The 19,759-nt window shown below is 44.2% G+C and overlaps 1 protein-coding gene across 1 annotated transcript; it reads right to left on the bottom strand.

Moving 5' to 3' along the window:
- Nucleotides 1-224: 224 nt before the first annotated feature.
- On the bottom strand, nucleotides 225-19,276 carry RMDN3 (regulator of microtubule dynamics 3). The gene is made up of 12 exons (XM_072338866.1): nucleotides 18,959-19,276; nucleotides 18,393-18,588; nucleotides 17,780-17,926; nucleotides 16,054-16,321; nucleotides 15,368-15,470; nucleotides 14,919-14,979; nucleotides 7,540-7,615; nucleotides 7,004-7,081; nucleotides 5,856-5,954; nucleotides 4,832-4,885; nucleotides 4,500-4,580; nucleotides 225-2,860 (listed from the first exon to the last, which is right to left on the bottom strand). Exons 1-12 carry the CDS (start codon nucleotides 19,182-19,184, stop codon nucleotides 2,807-2,809), a joined length of 1,443 nt encoding a protein of 480 aa, XP_072194967.1. The 5' UTR covers nucleotides 19,185-19,276; the 3' UTR covers nucleotides 225-2,806.
- Nucleotides 19,277-19,759: the final 483 nt, after the last annotated feature.

The following is a 19,759-nucleotide window of genomic DNA, read 5'->3' as shown; positions in this document are numbered from 1 at the left end:
GCGATGGTCAACAGACCCAAGATCAGGTCAGTGAATTTTAAGGAATGCTGAAGTACAGCTGGTGCTATCATTCACTCTCTGCAAGGTAATTTGGAACACAATAAGATAAAGGTTGTCAGGAAGTCTAAAAGGCCCAAAAGCAATGCTAAGCACGGCCTGCAAGCCCCTTGTTTATGGCTATGGTTATGGCCTTCAGGCCATGGAAGTGGAGCACACAATACTTAGGCTTGGTCACAACTCATCACTCACATTTATTGAGAAACAACCTCACCTGTAGCATGCTGCTCACCACAGTGTGTGGCTGTATTACTTTGGTGCAATGTAGAAACATAAGCTGTAGTCATGGTATTTACATACAAAATGTGCTACAGGTGTAACCCACGCTGTTTAAATAAACACACATATATATAATTAGTGATATATAAACAACAGTTTTACATGTTACCTTCCCATAATGTTCCAGCACACCACACACACAAACACCGCGATACTTTGTCAGACTTCCTCCTGACTACCGAGTTTCTTCACCTGTCTATGTAGCAACACAACAAGCAAGACAGTTGACAAAGGAAACTTGAAGCAGGATTGCCTTCTCCTTTGATTACAAATACCTTATCTCAAACAGACCAGCAGAATGAGGATAAATTAAACAGCTTCAGTTATTCTTCAGTATCATAGTTCAGCCACAGGGAGGTGTGTTTCCAAGGTCAGCAATAAGCCTAGAGAAACACGAGTCTTCTATGAAAACCCAATTTCTGTGAGCGTACAGTGCAGGCATCTTTGAGGAATTCACATTGTCCTTAGGGATTAATCTGCACAGTTTATGTGCCAAACTAAAGAAGCCTTGTTTTCTGCACTGTCTGAAAGCTACTGAAGCACAGACAGTGAGGATTCCCTCACTTCGCCTTCTACCAGCAAGAAAAACGAGACTTCAGGATTCATTTCCAAACAGGCTGTGTTTAGTCTGTAACCCAAAGCTTCATTTTCCCATTGCTCTACCATCTGAAGTTGTCCTTCCATCCATAAGGCACCTTGACAAGTAACAATTCTTTCCTCATCCACAACCCTTTTAAAGCTAAGGGGATTTACATCATCACCCCAGTGAACACACACGGGACACAATGTGAAACACTGAAACCTCACACAATGCAGGATCCTAAGCAGAAGATGAACAGCAAAATCAGCATTTTCTTCCCTCAAACTTAGGCTGCTCACTGTATGGGAACAGACATTAAGCAAGAAAGAAATGGAAAAAATCAGGAGAAATTACACCTTTGAAAACACAACACGTGAACTACCTCCAGAAAATACCTAATTCAAAACCACCTCTAATGGTGATGAGTTAGACAACAGGTGAAGGCCCGCAAGTAAGAAAAGCTGTGGACTTTTGGTACCTTTTGGCAGATTCAATTTAATCAATTCAACCTGGCAGAATTCAGTTCTCCATTGGTAAGAATCATATATGTGGTCTCAAGCAAATCAGAACTGTAAAGAGTTCCATTTGGGCCAACATAAAATAGCTAAAATGAGTCAAATGTATAAAATGAGTCAAATGTATAAGCTGGGAAGTTTGTGAGTTACACATCTACTCTGTGAAAGTAACATCGATGGGGAGAAGCTGAAACGTGCTACGAAGCCTCACTCACCTTTGGGAGCCTTCTGAACATTGCTTTTGCTTTTCACCCTTTTTGTCAGCATACAGCAGAGTTTACTTTCTTTGTTTGGTACCCAGAAGCTGCCAACTCCATTTTCTCAGTGCCGATGCATTTGTCAACAAGAACTGGAGGAATATTCATCAAAGTGTCAGCTCTGCCACAGAGTATTCCTGTTCCTGTAACCAGTGTTACACTGAGAAACGAGTGCGAAGCTGTGACATCTAAACCAAAGCTGCATAGTTTGGTGGGACACACCAAGTTTTTGCTCTCGTGAGAGAAAGTCCTGCAGTTGAAAGTCTCATGACTTCTTGTTCTGACGACCTCTTAAAAATGAAGTTCTTGGGAAAGACATCTTGGTCCCTCAGTACTTTCTCACTGTAACGAGCAGTGCTGGTTTCTCCTCAATAGAAAACCAGGAAGGTAGTTTAGGTATAACCAGACAGGTCCAGCAGGACCATGTTTTGGACATCAGTTTTCTCCCAGCAAGGAAGAAAAGGAACTGGCAACTCATTCTAAGTCAGCGTAGTCCTTTTTTTGGGGTGGCCTCTCCTCAAGCCATTGCATCAGTGTCCACTTGAAACAAGAGGCTGAGGGAAGCCAGGAACTCCCATGGCTTGCAGTGCATCAGGGTGCTAAAAGTCAGCCTCACAGTGCCCACCGACTCTCATTTCTCTGGGCAGGACGACTATGTGAAGATGCAATCAGTTACTCCAACTGATTCAGTGAGTGTGTTTTAGAAAGGATAACAGTCAAATGAGAGAAAAATATCTGCTGAGGACTTCCCCAGGAAGTTTCTCAGCAAGCAGACCTGAAATTCAGGTATCATATACATACATGTGTATATATATGCATATATACTCCTACATGCTTGTATCTGGTTGGTTTTTGTGACTATTTGGCTTTTTTTTTTTTAAGGAATTTTAAAAGCAAACATCCATTGTGCTCTCAGTAGGGAAGTAACACAACATTTTATCTTATTAAATCCCACCGAGATGCTTTCCTGGAATAGCTGGTGTTACTGCTGAGCGTGTCCTCCCGGCAGCTCCTCTGGCTTATCTATGCTGTGCAACCAAACCTGTCGGGATCATAAAACCCCTTTCAATGGAGTTTTATTGTCTGTGCGGTGTTGAGTGCAATGAGCTCTTCTGCCCTTATTCTTCCAAGATCGATCGCATCTCCTCAAGTTCTCTCTCAGTTTCTGAATCCTGGAAATGCAACACAAGGCATTCATATACAGGCTAACTGGATATCATTTAAAAAGACCATTCTCCTTCTCCAACCCCACGCAGGTTTGAAGTATACCCTAAACCTTGTGTTTTTCCTCCTAATGCTTCTCTTTTCATACTTGTCTCTCAGCAGCCTATTAAAACTCTCAAATATCAAAGAGTTTCTCTTATGTTTCCTTTTGAAACAACTGAAAACCAGAACAGCAGATTTGAAACTTTTGTTCCCTCCAGGACTCTCCTACCCCAGTCAAATGCCCTTTTATTTTCTTACCCTTCTCAGTCTGACAGAAGTTATTTGATTGCCTCTTTGGGATGAAACGAGCTTTAACATGTGCAAAGACTCAGCCAAAGCCACTAAAATACTGGCACCCTCACTGAACTCCCACTTGAAACTGCAGATCAGATGAGAGTTAACTGTTCTTGACTTCTCTACCCACAGCTCTCGGCTGCTCCTTCCTGAAAATCTCAGTGCTTTCCTGGATTAATCCTTAAGCCTCCAATATATAAAAACTTCCTCTATTTATCTGATATATCACTCCAACTCTGTCTGAAGTGATTTCCAAGAAGCGGATGGTGAGGAGGCTCCTCAGCTGGCAGAGCTGGGATATATTTCCTTCTATTTCCTTCTGGAAGAAGGGATGTTCTTCCTGCTTGCTGCTCTGGTTTCCCAGCAGCAATACTGGCCAGTGCCCTGCAGATGGCAGCACAGGCAAGTCTGCACTGACAGATGGTGGGCCAAGATCTATTGCACACCTGTGAATTTTAGCACTGTGCTTTTGCTACAGCAACCCAGAGACTAAAGATGCCCTTAAAAACAGTGGCAGAAATATCTGCCATATACTTGTGCCATACATCCAGGATTCCATCAGTATAATGCTGAAGGTGTGAGATCTGGAGGATCTCGGTCACTTCACTGCCTTTTTCTTGACAATGGAAAGAACAGCGGATTGATATCACGAGTGTTTTCATTTAGTTTCTACCTGGCTCTAATTTGATGGCAACTTGTACACAGCTTCAGCTTAACAGAAAAAGTGCAAAGGAAAAAGACTGGAGAAGAGTTCCCAGATGGAAAACACAACCACAAGGCAGTTTCTAAAATGCAGTACGTTCTGCTCTCAGAAACCCTGTGAAAGTAACAGAAGAGCTAAAATATCCTAGATATAAAAAAGCAAATGCTGGGCAGCACACGCAGATTCCTGATCTGACCCAACTTGGAGGAGCTTAGGAGCCAACCTGGCACCAAGAGCTTTATAAGCAACAGACAGAACCTACCAGATGACTGAGGTGCAAAAATGTCTACACTCTTCAGTTCTTTGGGCCTAACACAGAGAGCTCCCTTAAGAGCTGAAGCTGAAAACCAAAAGTCTTAAATTGAAACCATTCAGCTTACCTTTAGCAACTGACACCTTAAAGCAAATGCAGCCTATAATGCTGAGTGGCCCAGAGAACGCGCATGCCAAGTCTGACTGCCAGAGAAAGCCCTGACCTTAAGTTAAAATGACTGGGATTTTAGAAAACTGAGAAGATTTTACATAACCACGTTTGATTTGAAGGGTCAAATGCACACAACACGAAATTAGTTTCAGTTTCTTGTCTTTCTTGGAAAACAATCCTATACCTCTTTAGTGTTAACTGGCAATTCTGAAGCAAGGCTGATCCAGAGAAGAGCTGCAGAGTTGTTCCCCAGGTCCTTGTAGCACTGAAGGAAAAACAACAACGTGAGGACAAGGAGATCTTTTTCAGCATCTTCCACTATTCTTATTTCCACTCGCATAGCTTGCATCACAAAACCTCCACACCAACAGCAAATCATCTGATTTCACTCCCCAGGCCTTTGAAATCAAGTCCAAATGTAACACTGTAACATCTCATCTTTACAGCTCTCTGAGGTTTCATATGTTTCATCATGAACTTCTCAAGCAGAACAAGCTCAATAAACTGACAGGTTACCTTGGCAATGTACACTCTTACTGCTTTGGAAAACCCAGGGCTCAGCTCCTCGACCTAAAACAGCAGAGGGAAAGGGTCAGGCAGAGAAAACCAAACAAGGATATGCAAAGGCCAGTTTGAAAGCTGTTACAAGTTTCTACATCTCTTCATTAGATTCACTTGCCCTACTTTTTCACATCCATACTTCGCTTTTCACAGGCTAGCCTGGTTGGGATAGTAAAAGCCCTCATACTTTCCCTGTTCCGCTGCAAGCAAACCCTTTGCTGCACCCTGTGTCCTATCTGTATTCAAATTTCACAATGCATGCAACCAAGACATCAGAACCCGGGTATCAGAGCAAGCACAGACAGCCCAATGCAAACAGTGTTCCTCTTCTTAATTCTGTTGTCTGGTTTTAGACCTAGCTCAGCTTGTAAAACACCCAAAGTTGTAATCCATGGGATGCCTTCCATTCCCCTCCAACGTGCTAACTGTGGTTGAATGCTGAAATGGACTCTGCTGAACATATGGGAAGTGCACTTGTTCAGGGTGTTCCCAAAGCTGAAAGCCTACACATCTGCCTCTGAAAGCTTAAAAACTTGTGTTCAAAACCTCATCAGGGGCCTTTATTAAAATATTCTGAGGGTAATTGAAGTGACCAAACTTTGTGACTACCTATGCAAGTGTTCCCAGGGATAAGCTTGAACAGACCTTACAAGATCATGAAAAGAGTACAGGCCTAATACATTTAGCACCAAGCAATGAATGTATCAGCTTTTAAAAGGAAAACCCAAACCCTCTGAAAATCTTTGGAATGCTCTGGATCTAGTTCTGAGCTCTTGTAAATCATGTTCTTCCATCTGGCTGTTCTACAGTAGAGGCTCCTAACTGTGCTGGTAACAGTTTTTCCTCTACAGGTTCCAGTCAACAGAGAGATATCAAGAAACACTTGGAGAGTGATGAGCTTAAGTGGAAAACAAACACTCAAATCCCATGCCTGTGATTTGTCAGGTTAGTGATTCCCCTGTGTGTCAGACTTCAGTACCTTTAAGAAGTTTTGCAGTGCATCCTGTACAGTGGCTGTAGGAGGGGTTTCAAACAAAGCAGAAGCAGTCTTTTTTTCAAGCCATCCCAGGTGGGAAACCTGCAGAGACAGTAAGATGAAACCATCAAACCCACGTATGCAAAGACAGTGAATTATCTAGTTTCTTATTACTGCTTCAGGCACCTGGGAGACAGCCAAAAATAGTGGTAGTACCAGCAGATTCTGGTCAAGCACCCAAATCCAGCTACAGATTTAAACCTGATTTGCTTTTCTTTGTCCTACACTGCTAGTCACCTGCAGTTTCATCCATTAGCTGCCATACGCATAATGTTAAAGACAGGATTTGTCTCGACAGCTCACTATCACAGCAGTGCAATTGTGCAGATGGTCTGAAATCCCAAAGCTCCTCAGTGCAACCACACCAGCTCCTGGCAGTATTCACCTATGCACCAGAGCAAAGGCACATATGCAGCCCTCCTGTCTCCCTTCTATGTGGATCTGCCTGTTTCTCATCTTCTGCAGCTCTGAGAGCAGTAAGGCTGAGCAGGAAGTTCTGAACAGAGTGAGGAGCTTCCACAGGCTGAGCCTGTTGCTCCTCTGTAATTAACCAAGTCAGTTACCTCAGCTACAATCTCTGACATGTGACTTTGTTTCTGACAGCAGCAAAGCACTTTCAAACTGCATAGAGTGAAAAGTAGTTACTGCAAGCCCTTATTTATTTCTATAGGCACTAAATCTTACTTATGGCATTTGACTTTGAGCTTTTCCTTGTCAAGAAATATAAAGCAGCTAACGCATTTCTAATACTTGCAATACTTTGTGTAGCAGAGGAACCACGTGCAAAGGATTATAGAGTTGTACTGTGTGCAGAAGCACATGGCAGCTCCGAAATGTCCTTGATTTAAAGGTTTAAAGGTGGTTTGTTTTTACTGAGTAAAGCAGGGCAAACAGTAGTCTGCAGCCAGTGCTTTCCTTAGCCCATTCTTTGCCATGTCACCTCCCATGCCACCTGCAGAGACTAAAACATGAAGGCTGGAACCCCAAACTTGTGTTCATTGGTTAAGGCTTCAATCCACCTAGCTTCCATTCAAACAAGGTACCAACTGCCAAGGAAGAACTAAGTAATCAGTATTAACCAACTGTTTTACCTGGTAACACCACCTGCCCAATAGGTAGTAAGACTTTGGGTCCTCGGGTTTCAGTGCAATCGCTTTATCAATGTGTTCCTATGGAAAATCATCACCAACACACATTATGTTCTTGTTAGAAGCCAAGAGCAGATGAGCATGTATGGAAAGAGGAAAGGAATAAGGCCACAGTTTGTCAGCGATCAGGAAAACTACAGTGACCAAGAGATTCCAAATTCTCTTTAAAATGTTTCAGTGAAACCCAAATCAGCATCTTATCAGGAAAAAAAAGAACAATAAAAGAAATACTACACGCAAAAAAAGAAGCTGCCCTTCACTTTACCTCCTTTTCCTAACCCTGACATAACCAAATTAGTGGTTATGTGAACAGCTGCCAGCTTACTAATCTTATGTGGCCAGTTCTGCAGCACCTTTGCAAAGCATCCCTTTGAGACACACAGCTCCTCTGCTAAGAGCCGGAGCCTGTCTTCCTAACTTACCCTCCTACGAAAGTATTGTTCAATGCACACAGAAGCCAGCATGCTCCTTCCACTCACCTTAAAAATATACCCAGTTTGAATGCGCTTCTGGATGCTCTCATGTTCTGCCAGCTGCCCACAGAGAATGGCGTACCTGCATGAAGAAGGCATCTGTGTGAAACTAAATGGGCAGTTTTAAATATACATCTGTATTCTGCATCTATCTTCCTTCTCAAGATATGAGCATGTTTAAGCTTCATATCTTTTACATGGAGGGGACATATGCAGCAAGCATGGAAAGGCAATAGGTCCAAGGGTGTCAGCAATTGAGCAAGAGCGGCTTTCGTTCATTGCACCCACCAGAGAAAGTCATCCAGTGCATTTCTACACCCTAAATTTCTCCACTCAGCAACGAAGTGTGTGAAAATGCAGAGTGCTGAAGAGCAAATCCTAGTACAGCCGGAGCCAGAACTGCAAAAAGCTCTACTTAGCTCTAAGATGCACAGCCATCCCCCGTACACAACAGCAAATCCATAGCACAATAGCTATCCCAGCTAGGCTAGGATGCCTACTTGGAAGGAAAATATTGTGACAACCTACCTATGTCTTGCAGCCTGAGCAGCCACCGCATTTGGGAAACAAAATAACATGGTTTGAATGCTGCAAGCTCAAGCCGATTTAGTTTTCGCTAGTAAGAGACTCTACAATCCGACCCTAGCAAAAGTAGCTATTTTGTGAGCAGTGAAAGCAAAGGAAGCTCGATTAGCCACAGATTTACACTCTCCCATCTCACCTCCCCACACACTGCTCTTCCCTGAAACTTGCTCAGAGGCTCACAATTAAAGCTGAAACGAAGAAAGATGCAATTACGTCTCCTCTGTGACTTCTTTTGCCATATCCTCAGCCCTGCTCATGCTGCCGGACGCTCTGTCTCCTCGTGATACCCTCCAAGATCCCAGCTGAACATGGTTCCTCAGGCCGTATTATTTAAGTCTTCTGGATACATTCATGATATACAACTGGGTCAGGTTTCAGATCGCACTACACAGCATTAAGTTCTGGAAACAGCCCTTCTTTTTCAAACGGGCTAAAATTCTGTATAATATTCCTTTATACCACTCCCTCCATTCCCCAGGGCAAGGCTTACAAGCCTGTTCCCATAAATCCAATGGGATGAAGGGAGCCTAGCCTGACCTCTCCGACAACCATCATACCAACATCAAGTGGTGCAATACTCGTTTGTCAAGCAAAAATAAAGATCAGATCTTTATTTTTTTCAGCAGCCCATTGAAATGTTAGTAAAATAAGCCATCAACAGCAGACCTGTCATGAAACAAAGGGTAAGAAATAAGACAAGAGGTGCCTGAACTGGAACAGGTTGAACAGAGAAGCCGTGTTTGATCCATTCCTGGCCAGGTTGGATGGGGCCATGGACCTTGCAAGTGGTAACCCTGTCCATGACAGGGGGGCTGGAACTAGATGATTGTTAAGGTCCCATCCCACCTAAGACATTCTGCTATTCTATGAACTGGTCTTTCACTTTAGTCCCAAGAAGAGCAGCCTTAGAATGAACCTTCCTTTCCCATTTGTGCCTCAAGATCCAAGGCATGGTGGTGGTTTCCACATATGAAACTCTGCTGACCTGAGATTTCTTGAGGTCTTTAGCCTCCCTTCCTCTCCCTCTCTGCAGCACCAGGATGGCTTCATGCTTTTCTCTCTTCTGCTTGCTTAGCTTGGCCTGTTCTTCAGTATTGGGTCTTTGGATGAAATGTCACAAGAGGGACTACCAAGCTGCATGAAGACTAACAATAATAGGATAGATTAAGAATAATGAGTTCAGGCAGGGGATTTCATCTTTTGTGAGCACTTGGAAACTACGAGGATCAATGTCTCAGCAGTTACTCAAACCCTGCATTATGAGACTTGCTGGACTAATTATTAACCAGACTACTCATTAAGGTCAAACCACAAGTTCCCATAGAACTCTCAGCTCATTAAGGACTTCCCCATTCATTAGAAAATAAACTCTATGCTGTAGGAGAGAAGACACCACCAGATGAGGGCCTGCCTGTTTTTCCTGCTAAAGTCCCCAGGCTCAGAACACGTAGCTTTGATGGAGCTTCATTTTCAGTGCTGCACTCTGGCTGACTCCCATTTGAAAGCAGGACTTTTGGCCTCTGAACACAAAGTACACAGCCCAGCAACAACAGCATCATGGTCAGGGTACCTTGCCAACCCAAACACAGCTCTTATCTCTTCAAACACTTTCAAAGACTCACTAGTTAAGTCTGCTGGTACCTCTTTCTGAACAGGACAAGAAGTAAATTGAGTTGGACCGCTGATGGCAGCACAGGGATGTGGAAGCCTTTGCGTTCTATTGAAATCAAGTTTGGCTTCACACATATTCAACTAACTACTGCATGCATACTACAAGTTTAAGCACAATAAATTGCTCTGGATTAGAGCAACACTCATTTGCTACGGTCTCAATTTTCCATGGAAATTAAAAGAAACAAAAGTGTATTCTCACAGTTGGGAATCACACCACAGAATGGAATGACGAGCAGCAGCTTCATCCCCATTCTGACTCGCTGCTTTAAACTGTATGGCTCAGACACATGTATAAGAATACAGAACTGATTTTATGTAGTTATATAAAACCTCGATACATAAAATCAAGGCTGTACATAGGAACACTTCTCAGATTGCTTCCCACTGCTCCTTTGAAAGCATTTCACTTATAAATTCTGAAAACTGGCTGCTGTCCACAGACATGAACTCATTTCCGTGCAACAGATGTATTTAAAGGCTGCTGTCTGCACTAATCTCAGAACTTCAAGTGTATCTGATGTGAAAGATGCACTTGATGCCATTTCCACAATACAACAGAAGCCTATGAATGTTCCTTCCAGATAATGCATGAAATAAACAAAATGTACCTAACCATCCCGTATCTTCCAAAACCAAAAACAGATTTAAAAGCCAATTTATAGTTGAAAAGCTTGCTCTTGCTTTTGGAGTAATATCGAACTTTGAGATGCTAAAACATTTTAGCCTTTGACTGACCCACGTGGGTCACCACGCATGGTGCTCTGCAACTTCCTCAACAGTTAGTGGATGAGAAGTCTTTTCATGCATATGCACATATGCTGTTTTACTGTACAGTTTTCTGCCTGTTTGCTTTACCAACACAGGTTCTGCACTCTGTCCTTTGAATCTGTGTTTCCGAAGCCCAACATTTCCTTCCCAAAGGAATTCCTCTTTATATCTATATGCCAAAGACCTTCAAACATTCTGCAGACCCTGTAGGGATGGCGAGCTCATTTTATATAAAATATCCAATACTCTGCAATTAGCACTAGCAACCTTGATTTCCCATGAATCACAGGCATTGATAGCCAGATGACTGCTTCGTATTTGATGAATGACACAAGGTTTTCTTCATCAAACCCTACATCTGAACACCACTAGAGCCATAGCCCAGGACGCTCCTCTGTGAGTGCAGATCTTCCCGGGTGAGTCATTTTAAGACTCTATCCCTAAAATGACAAACCAAGTCTCACAAAGAAAAGAATCATCATCTCACAACAGTTCCTCCTGTTACATGTTGTTGAGGACCGTGTTCTTCCAGGACCAGATGGACTTCCTACAGACCTGGTTTTACATTGCAATTAACGCTTTAACATCACAAGCCACCAGAGCTACAGGTGTTAAGTGAGGAAGTGCCAACAAAAAATATTCCAGATGGCATCTTGGTTTTGCCTTTAGCACCATCACTTTGACTGAGGTCACTGAACATCAAATCCATGCAGCTTGTTTGAACCATCCTCTACTAAAATGAATTACTCTAAAGAAAAGAAAGGTGCACTAAAACCTGGTTCCCTGCCACCAATGCCTTGTTTCCTGCATTTGATGAAGCCTACAAATACTCTTTATTGTCATTCCATGCAATGACACTCTTCTACAACTTTCTAAAGCCAGTTTTGGTTTAGCTTTAGTTTGAGCCATTCTACTGCACAGGACTCTGCAGGACGTTGTCTTGCAGTTTCCATAGTCTCTTCTGATGTAACCTGCTCTGGTAGGCTGGACTCAAGCCCTCAAAAGAGGACAATAGAGAAATCTTATGAAGGAACTAAGAATACCCGGGTTTCTCCTGTTCAGAATTCCTGCTGAGAAGGTAGAAACAAGATGGAAAAACAAACTAAATACATTTAATGGAATAGCCTAACGTATCTAAATTAGTTGATCTCCTTCCCTTAAAGAAAGCTGCAATCTAAGAAGAGACCTAGTGAGCATAAGCATAACCTTTAGGACTATTCTCCCTTCTACCCCAATGAAGTTCCGAGTAAGTACTAAGCTTTTTTTTCTTGGCTAATAGATAAAAAGCAACTCACAGACTGTAAATGTCAACTTACTTCACTGTCTCCAAAAAGAAGAGTGGAAGAAAAGGAAGAAAATTTATCCCTGCTGAGATTTCCTCTGTTCCTGCCCACAGTCTTCACAGCTTTCCACTTCCCTGGCTCTTCTTCAGCATCTCCAGGGCTCAGGACACAGAGATGCCCAGGATGCTGACAGCCTTGGAGAAGGAAAGGACCTTCCTGAGAATGGGGAATGCCATCAGGTGCTCTTTCTGCATGCTATTCTTTGTCTTCTACATAACAATATCTTGCAATGCCTATTCCTGTTTGCTGTATTCTCTTCTGATGGAATCTCCTGTTTAAACTACCTGGGGAACACAAGAAAAGCTCAGCACAAAATCGAGGCACAGCTCAAAATGGGTCAGCTCTGGGCAGCAAACCACAAAGAATGAAATCCTGGTCTTCCTGGTCTATAAGGCTGCTGTTAGATACTTGAAGTCGCACTACAAACACATGCCAAAATGGGTAGAGGATACTAAGAATGATTCTTCCCTCACTTCATGAGGATGTCACACACGTCTAAGCAGCAAAATGCATGGTTTTGTACAACAATCTATGTCTTCTCCATCCATCTCTAATAGCAAGCAAGAACAAACCTAGAAGCCTGTGCTGTCCTCCTACTCATGAGCTGATATGTACTTAGTATGCAAATGATCTAATTGGGCATCGTATCTACCTGATCATGGTGGGACATGGTTTAGTGGGCAGGGTTGGATGATTAGACTTGGCAGTGATGGTCTTGAAGGTCTTTTTCAACCTTAATGATTCCATGATTCTTTCAATGACAATTAGACTGAATGCAGAGCATGTTCTGTCCTGCTTAACAAGCTTAAAGCCGATGAGGCAGGGGATGGTTTGTGTCACAGGAGTGAAGAACACATAGAGGATGGTGTGGAATGGGAAGTGATTAAAAAAGGACTGCACAAACAGAAGACAGGTCCATCACGGGCCATCATCTATCAGCAAACTCAATTCTGTGTTCCTGCCTGCAGGGGTTAAGGACTGCAAACTGAAGGGAAGACATCATTATATACCTTCTACCCCCCATTTTCCTAAACAGACGGTGTGGTGAACTGAAAGTAATTATAAGCTTTACTCGATTCTAAGCATTACTCATTACTCAAGCAAAGGGAAATCAAACTACAGTGTCTTTTGGGATTTATCTCACATTTTTCATATATATTCATCTTTGGATGCATGAAGCATCATTTCATTAGCAATACTTTTTTTTTGCCACAGTTAAATTAATTAATGTAAGGAGGGGCTGTAATTAAGGCAGCTTGCAACCATCCCATGACCCAGACAGAGGTGGAAAGGGAGTAATTTCCTGTTCTATTCATGACAGCAAATAATTATTCCTGCAACTGAAAAAGGTAGTTACATATTCATTTCCAATAAATCCCAGGCCTCCCACAGGCTGCTCTGCTATTTCCCTTCCCCATCAGCCCTCTCTGCAGCTGTTCTCCATAATTAACAGCAAGATGCTGATGTGCAGAAGCCTTCCTCCTGCTTATAAAAAGGACAGGTCCAAAAGGACAAGAATTGTCTTTATTCAGGAATTAACTACTCAGGAAAGAGGAGAGCACAGGCTCTAACACAGGTACAGAGAACACAGAAGTGTGCTCAGCTCCCAAGGCTCAGTCCAACCCGACTTCCAAATCAAAGATGCAAAGAATCACCAAGACTGGAAAAGACCTCCAAGATCATTGAGTCCAACCATCAAATTACTCATCTGAGAGGAGCGTTGTTGTTGATTGGCAGACGTTCTGCACCCTGCTTCCCCAACAGCTTCTAATATTCATTCATTTCACTTTTGCTCTATTTTAAATGTCAGTCATGGCCTCCTCTAGACCTGCTCCAACAGCTCTGCATCCTCCTTGTCCTTGTGTACCTTAATGCTTCCCTGCCTCCATACTAAAATCCTAGCAGCTGGAGAATTTACGTGGGTACTGCTTGGTAAAATTACAGGTCATTTCATCTTTTATCATGTAAAAAAAATCTACACATATCAGTGGTCAAAGAAAGCCATACGGTGCTACTGCTATTAACTCACTTCAAAGCCAGAGCGCTCTGCAGACTGACAAGCAGCACACGTGGTCAGACTACAGCTATTATATGCTTCCCAGCAGACTCAAAATCTGGTGAGAATAATGTTTCTCCTTCCTCCAGAAGGAAGATGAATGGAAGAACACTGGCACAGCACTGAGCCCATGCTAAGAGGCCTAGCTGATTGATGCGAATACATCACTCTTGACATAAAGCAAGCATCCCTGCGCAGAAGAGCATTATTGAAATGTCAGTAAGAGTAAAAACCAGCAATTAACCCAAGTGTGTTGGAGGAACACAAAGGACAAAAATCATATATCTTTAATATGTAACTCCCAAGGCTGCCCCCACAGCTGTGAGATTTGGCTTTCAATGATACACATCTCGCTCTACAGGGATCTGAAAAGGGACCAAAGGAAACAGAAGACTTGTCAAAGAAAATAAAAGCAAGCCTCGCCATACTGAGGGCTCAAACTCAGCTCTCTGCAACTTATCTGTGTCAGACATCTTTTGGCAGCTCCTCTACACCCAGGATGCTCAAATATGCGTTTTCCCAGGGTCTGTGCAATAACCAGGTGGTGCTGATGGAGTTTCTGTGCCAAAAGGCGCAGACGGGGGGGACTAAAAGCCAGCTGCTAAGTAAAGCATCCTCCGCTTTCTGAAAGAGAAACTTTGGAATTCCCTGGAAAGCTTCTAAAGCAAATTTTCATTCATTTCACCTTTTCAAAACAAAAGCAGACCAAAGACAAAGCAGTTTGAGACTGCTGAATTTCCACTAGAGCTAAATGTAATGGAGCTCATTGTACTAATTCACCTAAAACCCACAGTATTCCTGCAGAGAAGAGCAGCCTTCACTACCACTGTCTGTCTCGCTGGGTGCAGATGCACAGAAGCCTTTATACAACCAGAGGACTTTGTCTTGTCACAGAGAAACTCATAATTAAAGTGGCAAAAGCAAAGCAAAACAATGTTTCTAACTGCAACAAAACATACCACTGATGACACTCAGCACTTTGATCCCATTTCTGAAAGGCGATCTCCAGTTCTTCCTTCCCTGCAAATAAGAAACTCAATCACTCTTCAGTTTCTTTCTTTAAAGTTGTTAGAGTACAATAAGCATGAAAAGCTATATATTTGTTAGTGTAATAACACTTTGCTCAAATGCATTCTGTTGTACTGGGTTGCAGTGATGAGGTTTTGGTAGTAGCAGGGGTTGCCAGGAGAGGTCTCTGTGAGCACAGCCCAGCAGCTGCCCCTTGTTAGCTAAGAGCAAGACCCTACAGGGACCCACCGCTGGCCAGACTGCCTCTGAGAAACCATGTTGATAAAAGGGCTAAACTGCTGTGCAAACAGCTGCTGGGAGAGATGAGAGAGAAACTGGGAGAGAAGTAGCCCTGCAGAAGCTAAGGTTAAGGCAGAAAATGCATGTTACAATTCCTTACCATCGGATGCATATGATTTCTTCTCATCTGTGTCTTCTGCGATATCATACATGTCACTGTGTGCTCGGGCCAGGCGCCAAAGGAAGTCTCCCTGGTCTGCATACTGCAGTAGAAACGTATTCAGGTTAACCTCCCCACTTAATTAAAGCCACCAGCGGAATGGTACTGTTCCCTCTATTATACACAGAAGTAATACAAGTCTTGCTTTTTAAAAGGCTGGTAACCTGACAAGCTGCCTTTACTGGCTTAAGAAAGCATCAAAAGAGGGTGACAGTGCCAGGGACAGGCATGCTTGAACCAGCTGTTGTTACATTTCAGTGCTGGGTACATCACCATGCAAGCTTTAAGGTGACAAAAACCCAGTGCTATCAATGTTCTCTATAAGTTTACCGAGCTTATGATGTGCTGTTCTTTCACACACGTACAATGTTATCGCCTCAGGGAAAGACATGACACCAGGAGACACGGAACTCCAGGTCAGGCAGCAACTGGAACTGTCTGCTGCTGCAGCCTGAGCAGTTTTGACCTTCAGCTTGTTCCAAACTGCTCCTGAGAAAGAGGGCAACTGGAAGCTGGCCCAGCCATTGCATAGGACTGGACCCTGCTAAGAAACGTGATTTCCTCTTTCCCATCTATTTAGCTAAGTCACAAATCACTGCTGGAAAATACAAAAAGGCAACTTTTACCGCCAGTTTATTATTCAGCAGCAGCTGGAATCCCTCTCTCTTCTCCTGCTCATCTCCGCTGTGCAAGTGGTCTGCCTGCTGCAGTAGCTGGCCCAGTCCTTCATCCAGAGAGGAATCAAGGATTAAACGTGTTTCATCCTCGTTGACGAGATCCAGGGAATCCCGTCTTGCTGTTCTCACTGTTTCACAGCTCAGTTCATCCTCCCCTTCTTCACTCTCCTTCTCAGACTCTCGGTCATAATCAGACTCAGCATTGGCTGTGGTGTACCTTTCAGAAATAAAACCCCAGCATGTATATTAGTTGGTGGAGATGCTATGCTGGGACACAGACGGCACACAAAAGAAACCCCTTCCTAATAGAGGAATATATCTTTGTTTAGCCTAGAGAGTACCATGCTGTTTGCCGTGATGTTTGCTTACACAACTAGGCCCAGGTGTAAGAACAAAGCTTCAAACAGATAAAGAAGTTGCTTTAAAATTATTTCCCCTCCCTTCACATTTATCTGTGTGTATCTGAACAAAGGATAAGCCCATGATAGCCAGGAACTTAAGAAATCTGCATTTCTGTATTCACATAGAAGGCTCTCTTCTGAAGCAGGAGACTTACTCCCATAAATAATATAATTCTAGGGGACGTTGGCTGTTGTTACCAAATAAACTGTGCCCAAACCACATACTGAAAACTCTGTTTAGGATTAAAAGCCATCGCAGCCTGGAAGTAATGAGTAACTACAGCTTGACTCCCTTTGTCCTGGCTGAATGTTTCACTGTTCTCCAAGGCAGAGCCTTGTGCTCTGTGTGTGAAGCTGCCTTTGTCTGGAGACAGAGATATGCAAGTAGGCTCTGTATCTAAGGAAAGCAGTCACGCTCGTGTAGCCACATGCAGATAACAAAACACATTTGGCTATCAAAACTTCATGTTTCCAAGAACCATCCCTTTTGCTCAAGCACTGCCCTCTGAATGTAAACCTTCACTCATCATTGCCTCCAACCCTCATCCATAAACTGTAAGAAGAACAATTTCATAGTGGAAAATTAAGGTGAAAAATAAAGTAACCATCGGCCTTACCACTGCAAAGCCAAACACAGGACAACATGCTGGAGACTAAGTAGGCAGCAATGAATTTAATGGATGGTGTAGCAACCACGTAGGTAACACCAGTGTGGGTCTATTTCAGACTGAGTTAAAAGCTCGATTTCTTGGTGTTTTCTTAGTAATGCTGTTATTAGTTCCCCAGACTACTTCATTTTCAGCACTTAACAACAACTCCTTTTTAAGTGCTTCTGTATGTTGAGGCCTCTTGCTGGCACTCATCCTGATGGAAAATGAAAACCATAATACACCAATGATGGACTCCCGATGCTCCCAACTCTCCCATTTTGTATCAGTCCAAACCTTCAGAGGTTTTGCATCTGTGTATGTGTTTGTTTTGATCTGTGCTCTGTTGTTCAGATTACCAGGGAACTTTATCAGGCTTCATCAAGCACCTTCAAGATGTTATCCAAACATATCTATGTATTTATATAACATCTGGAAGGTATATATATGTGCGTGTGTACATATATACATGTGTATATACAGGTATCTATATTCCAGAGTTACAATTGAGGCCAACTGGAGGAAAGACAAACAAACAAAGCCCACCTTCACATCATAAACTGCTCAGAATAAGCATTTGGACAGCAATGCCTACAAAAGCAGCCACCAACACAGTGTTTGCCTTACCCGCCTTCACTTTCTCCATCATCTGTGTTGGTTGCTCCTGAATTAGCAGTGAAATAAATTGAACTGGACCCTGTGGAATCACTTCTTTCTCTGTAGAATGGGAACCGCCTTCGGCGTGTTACTCTCTGGGTTTCCTCCAGATGGGACCTGTAAGAAAGGCAAAAAGAACAAATGGACACTTGACACTGTGCCGTTCTGCTTCCATGATGATCACCTCCTGCTCATGCTGGCTGCACTATTTCTAACGCAAGCCAGGATTCCCCCAGCCTTATTAGCTACCCAAGCACACTACTAGTCAACAGTCATCCAGCTGCTGACTAATACCCCCAGATCCTTTTCCTCCGTGCAGTTTGCCAGAAACTCTGCCCCAATCCTACAGCGATGCATGAGGTCGCTGTGACCAAAGAGTGGGACCTGGCACTTGGTCTTGTTTCAACATAATCTCACTGCCAAGATGTGGCGGCAGCAGGAACTAAAAAGATGGTTGTTTTTTTTTCCACCTTTGCTACTTTCCATTTAACAGACACTGAGCTGATCGCAGTGTTATCCTGTGCTGTAGAACACAAGCATACAACAGCGGACAAAAGATGACAAAAGAAGGGCAGCTGCTCACCTGACTTCACCCACAATGTCAGCAGCGAGGTGCTGCAGGCTGTTTTGTAGCTCCTCCACTTCCTTCCTCAGCTCTGAGATGTTTGTCAGCACGAAATCCAGGCGGTCCAGCACATCCAGCTGCTCGCTGTGTGTTAACAGCGGCGTGTACACAGCGCTATCTCCTCCCTCTACAGGAACTGACTTTTTGGGCAGAGCTTTGAGAAAACAAGGCCCAAAAAAAAAGGGTTATCAGATGTAAATGGGAAAGGGTTGCTCATAGGAAATGTCGGTTTTGTCTTCAGAAAACAGAGGGTATCAAGTTTAATCTCGAACATTGCCCCCTGGCCTGGGGTTTTTGGTTCCTGCACTGGTTTACCACTCATCAGCATGCAGGTCACACTAAACACTTTCGCGACGCTAATTAGGGGGGTGAATATAGGGGGGTGAATAGCGTTTACACCTAGAAACACTCAAGGTCGGGCTGGACAGAGCCGCGAGTCTTTTCCAACCTTAATGAACCTGCTCAACAGCTGGGAAGGAATCAGCGGGTCCTCCCCGCGGTTCAGCCCCGGTCCCGGCCCTTACCCTGGCTCCGACTCCCCGCAGCCTCCGCGCCGCCGTCCCCGAGTACGGCCGTGCCTCCGCCCTGCTCCCCAGCCGCCTCCCGGCCTCCTCCGCCGCCCCGCCGCCAGCCGCGCCGCCACCGCCGCCTTCGCCGCCATGCCCACAGCAGGCTGAGGCCTAGGCCCGCCGCCGCCGCCGCTCCCAACGTCAGCCCCAGAGCCAGGCGGCCGGGCCCGGGCCGCGCCATGCTGCCCGCAGCACCGCGGACGGCTCACTGATGACGACACGGATGATCACATGTTACGCTCTACATCATCATTTCACGACGGGGAGTTGGGAGAGGCTGTGTTTGTGTCTGCTGCACCGCCGTACGGATCTTCCTTTGCACCTATACCTGTGTCTGCGCCTACACGTAAAGCTATTACCCACACCTGTACCTACAGCTGCTCCTGCAGCTTCACGCACGGCCCTACCTGCAACAACTACAGCTGCCCCTACACCTACCCTTTATGTGCCCCTACACCTACCCTTTATGTGCCCCTACACCTACCCTTTATGTGCCCCTGCAGCTGTACCACAGACCCCAGTTCCTCCAGCTCTATCCCCACACCCGCAGCTCGCCCCCAATAAGCCCTTATAGCCACCAACCTGCCCGGCCCTTCCCAATCGATGCAGACATCCCGGGTGACAAGCTGAGGAACGCTTCTCTGTGCAGCCCATGATGTGGGTATGGAGGTAGGAAGCTGAATCTCTTTGCCTGCTTATCAGGTACAACCCAAGGCAGCACGAATCCGTGGCCCTGCAGATATTAAAGATGGTATC

Source organism: Excalfactoria chinensis, chromosome 5, assembly GCF_039878825.1.
Source record: "Excalfactoria chinensis isolate bCotChi1 chromosome 5, bCotChi1.hap2, whole genome shotgun sequence".
In the NCBI taxonomy this organism is placed as follows: domain Eukaryota; kingdom Metazoa; phylum Chordata; class Aves; order Galliformes; family Phasianidae; genus Excalfactoria; species Excalfactoria chinensis.
Note: the sequence above shows the minus strand (reverse complement) of the source record. Positions and strands in the feature narration are given on the sequence as shown.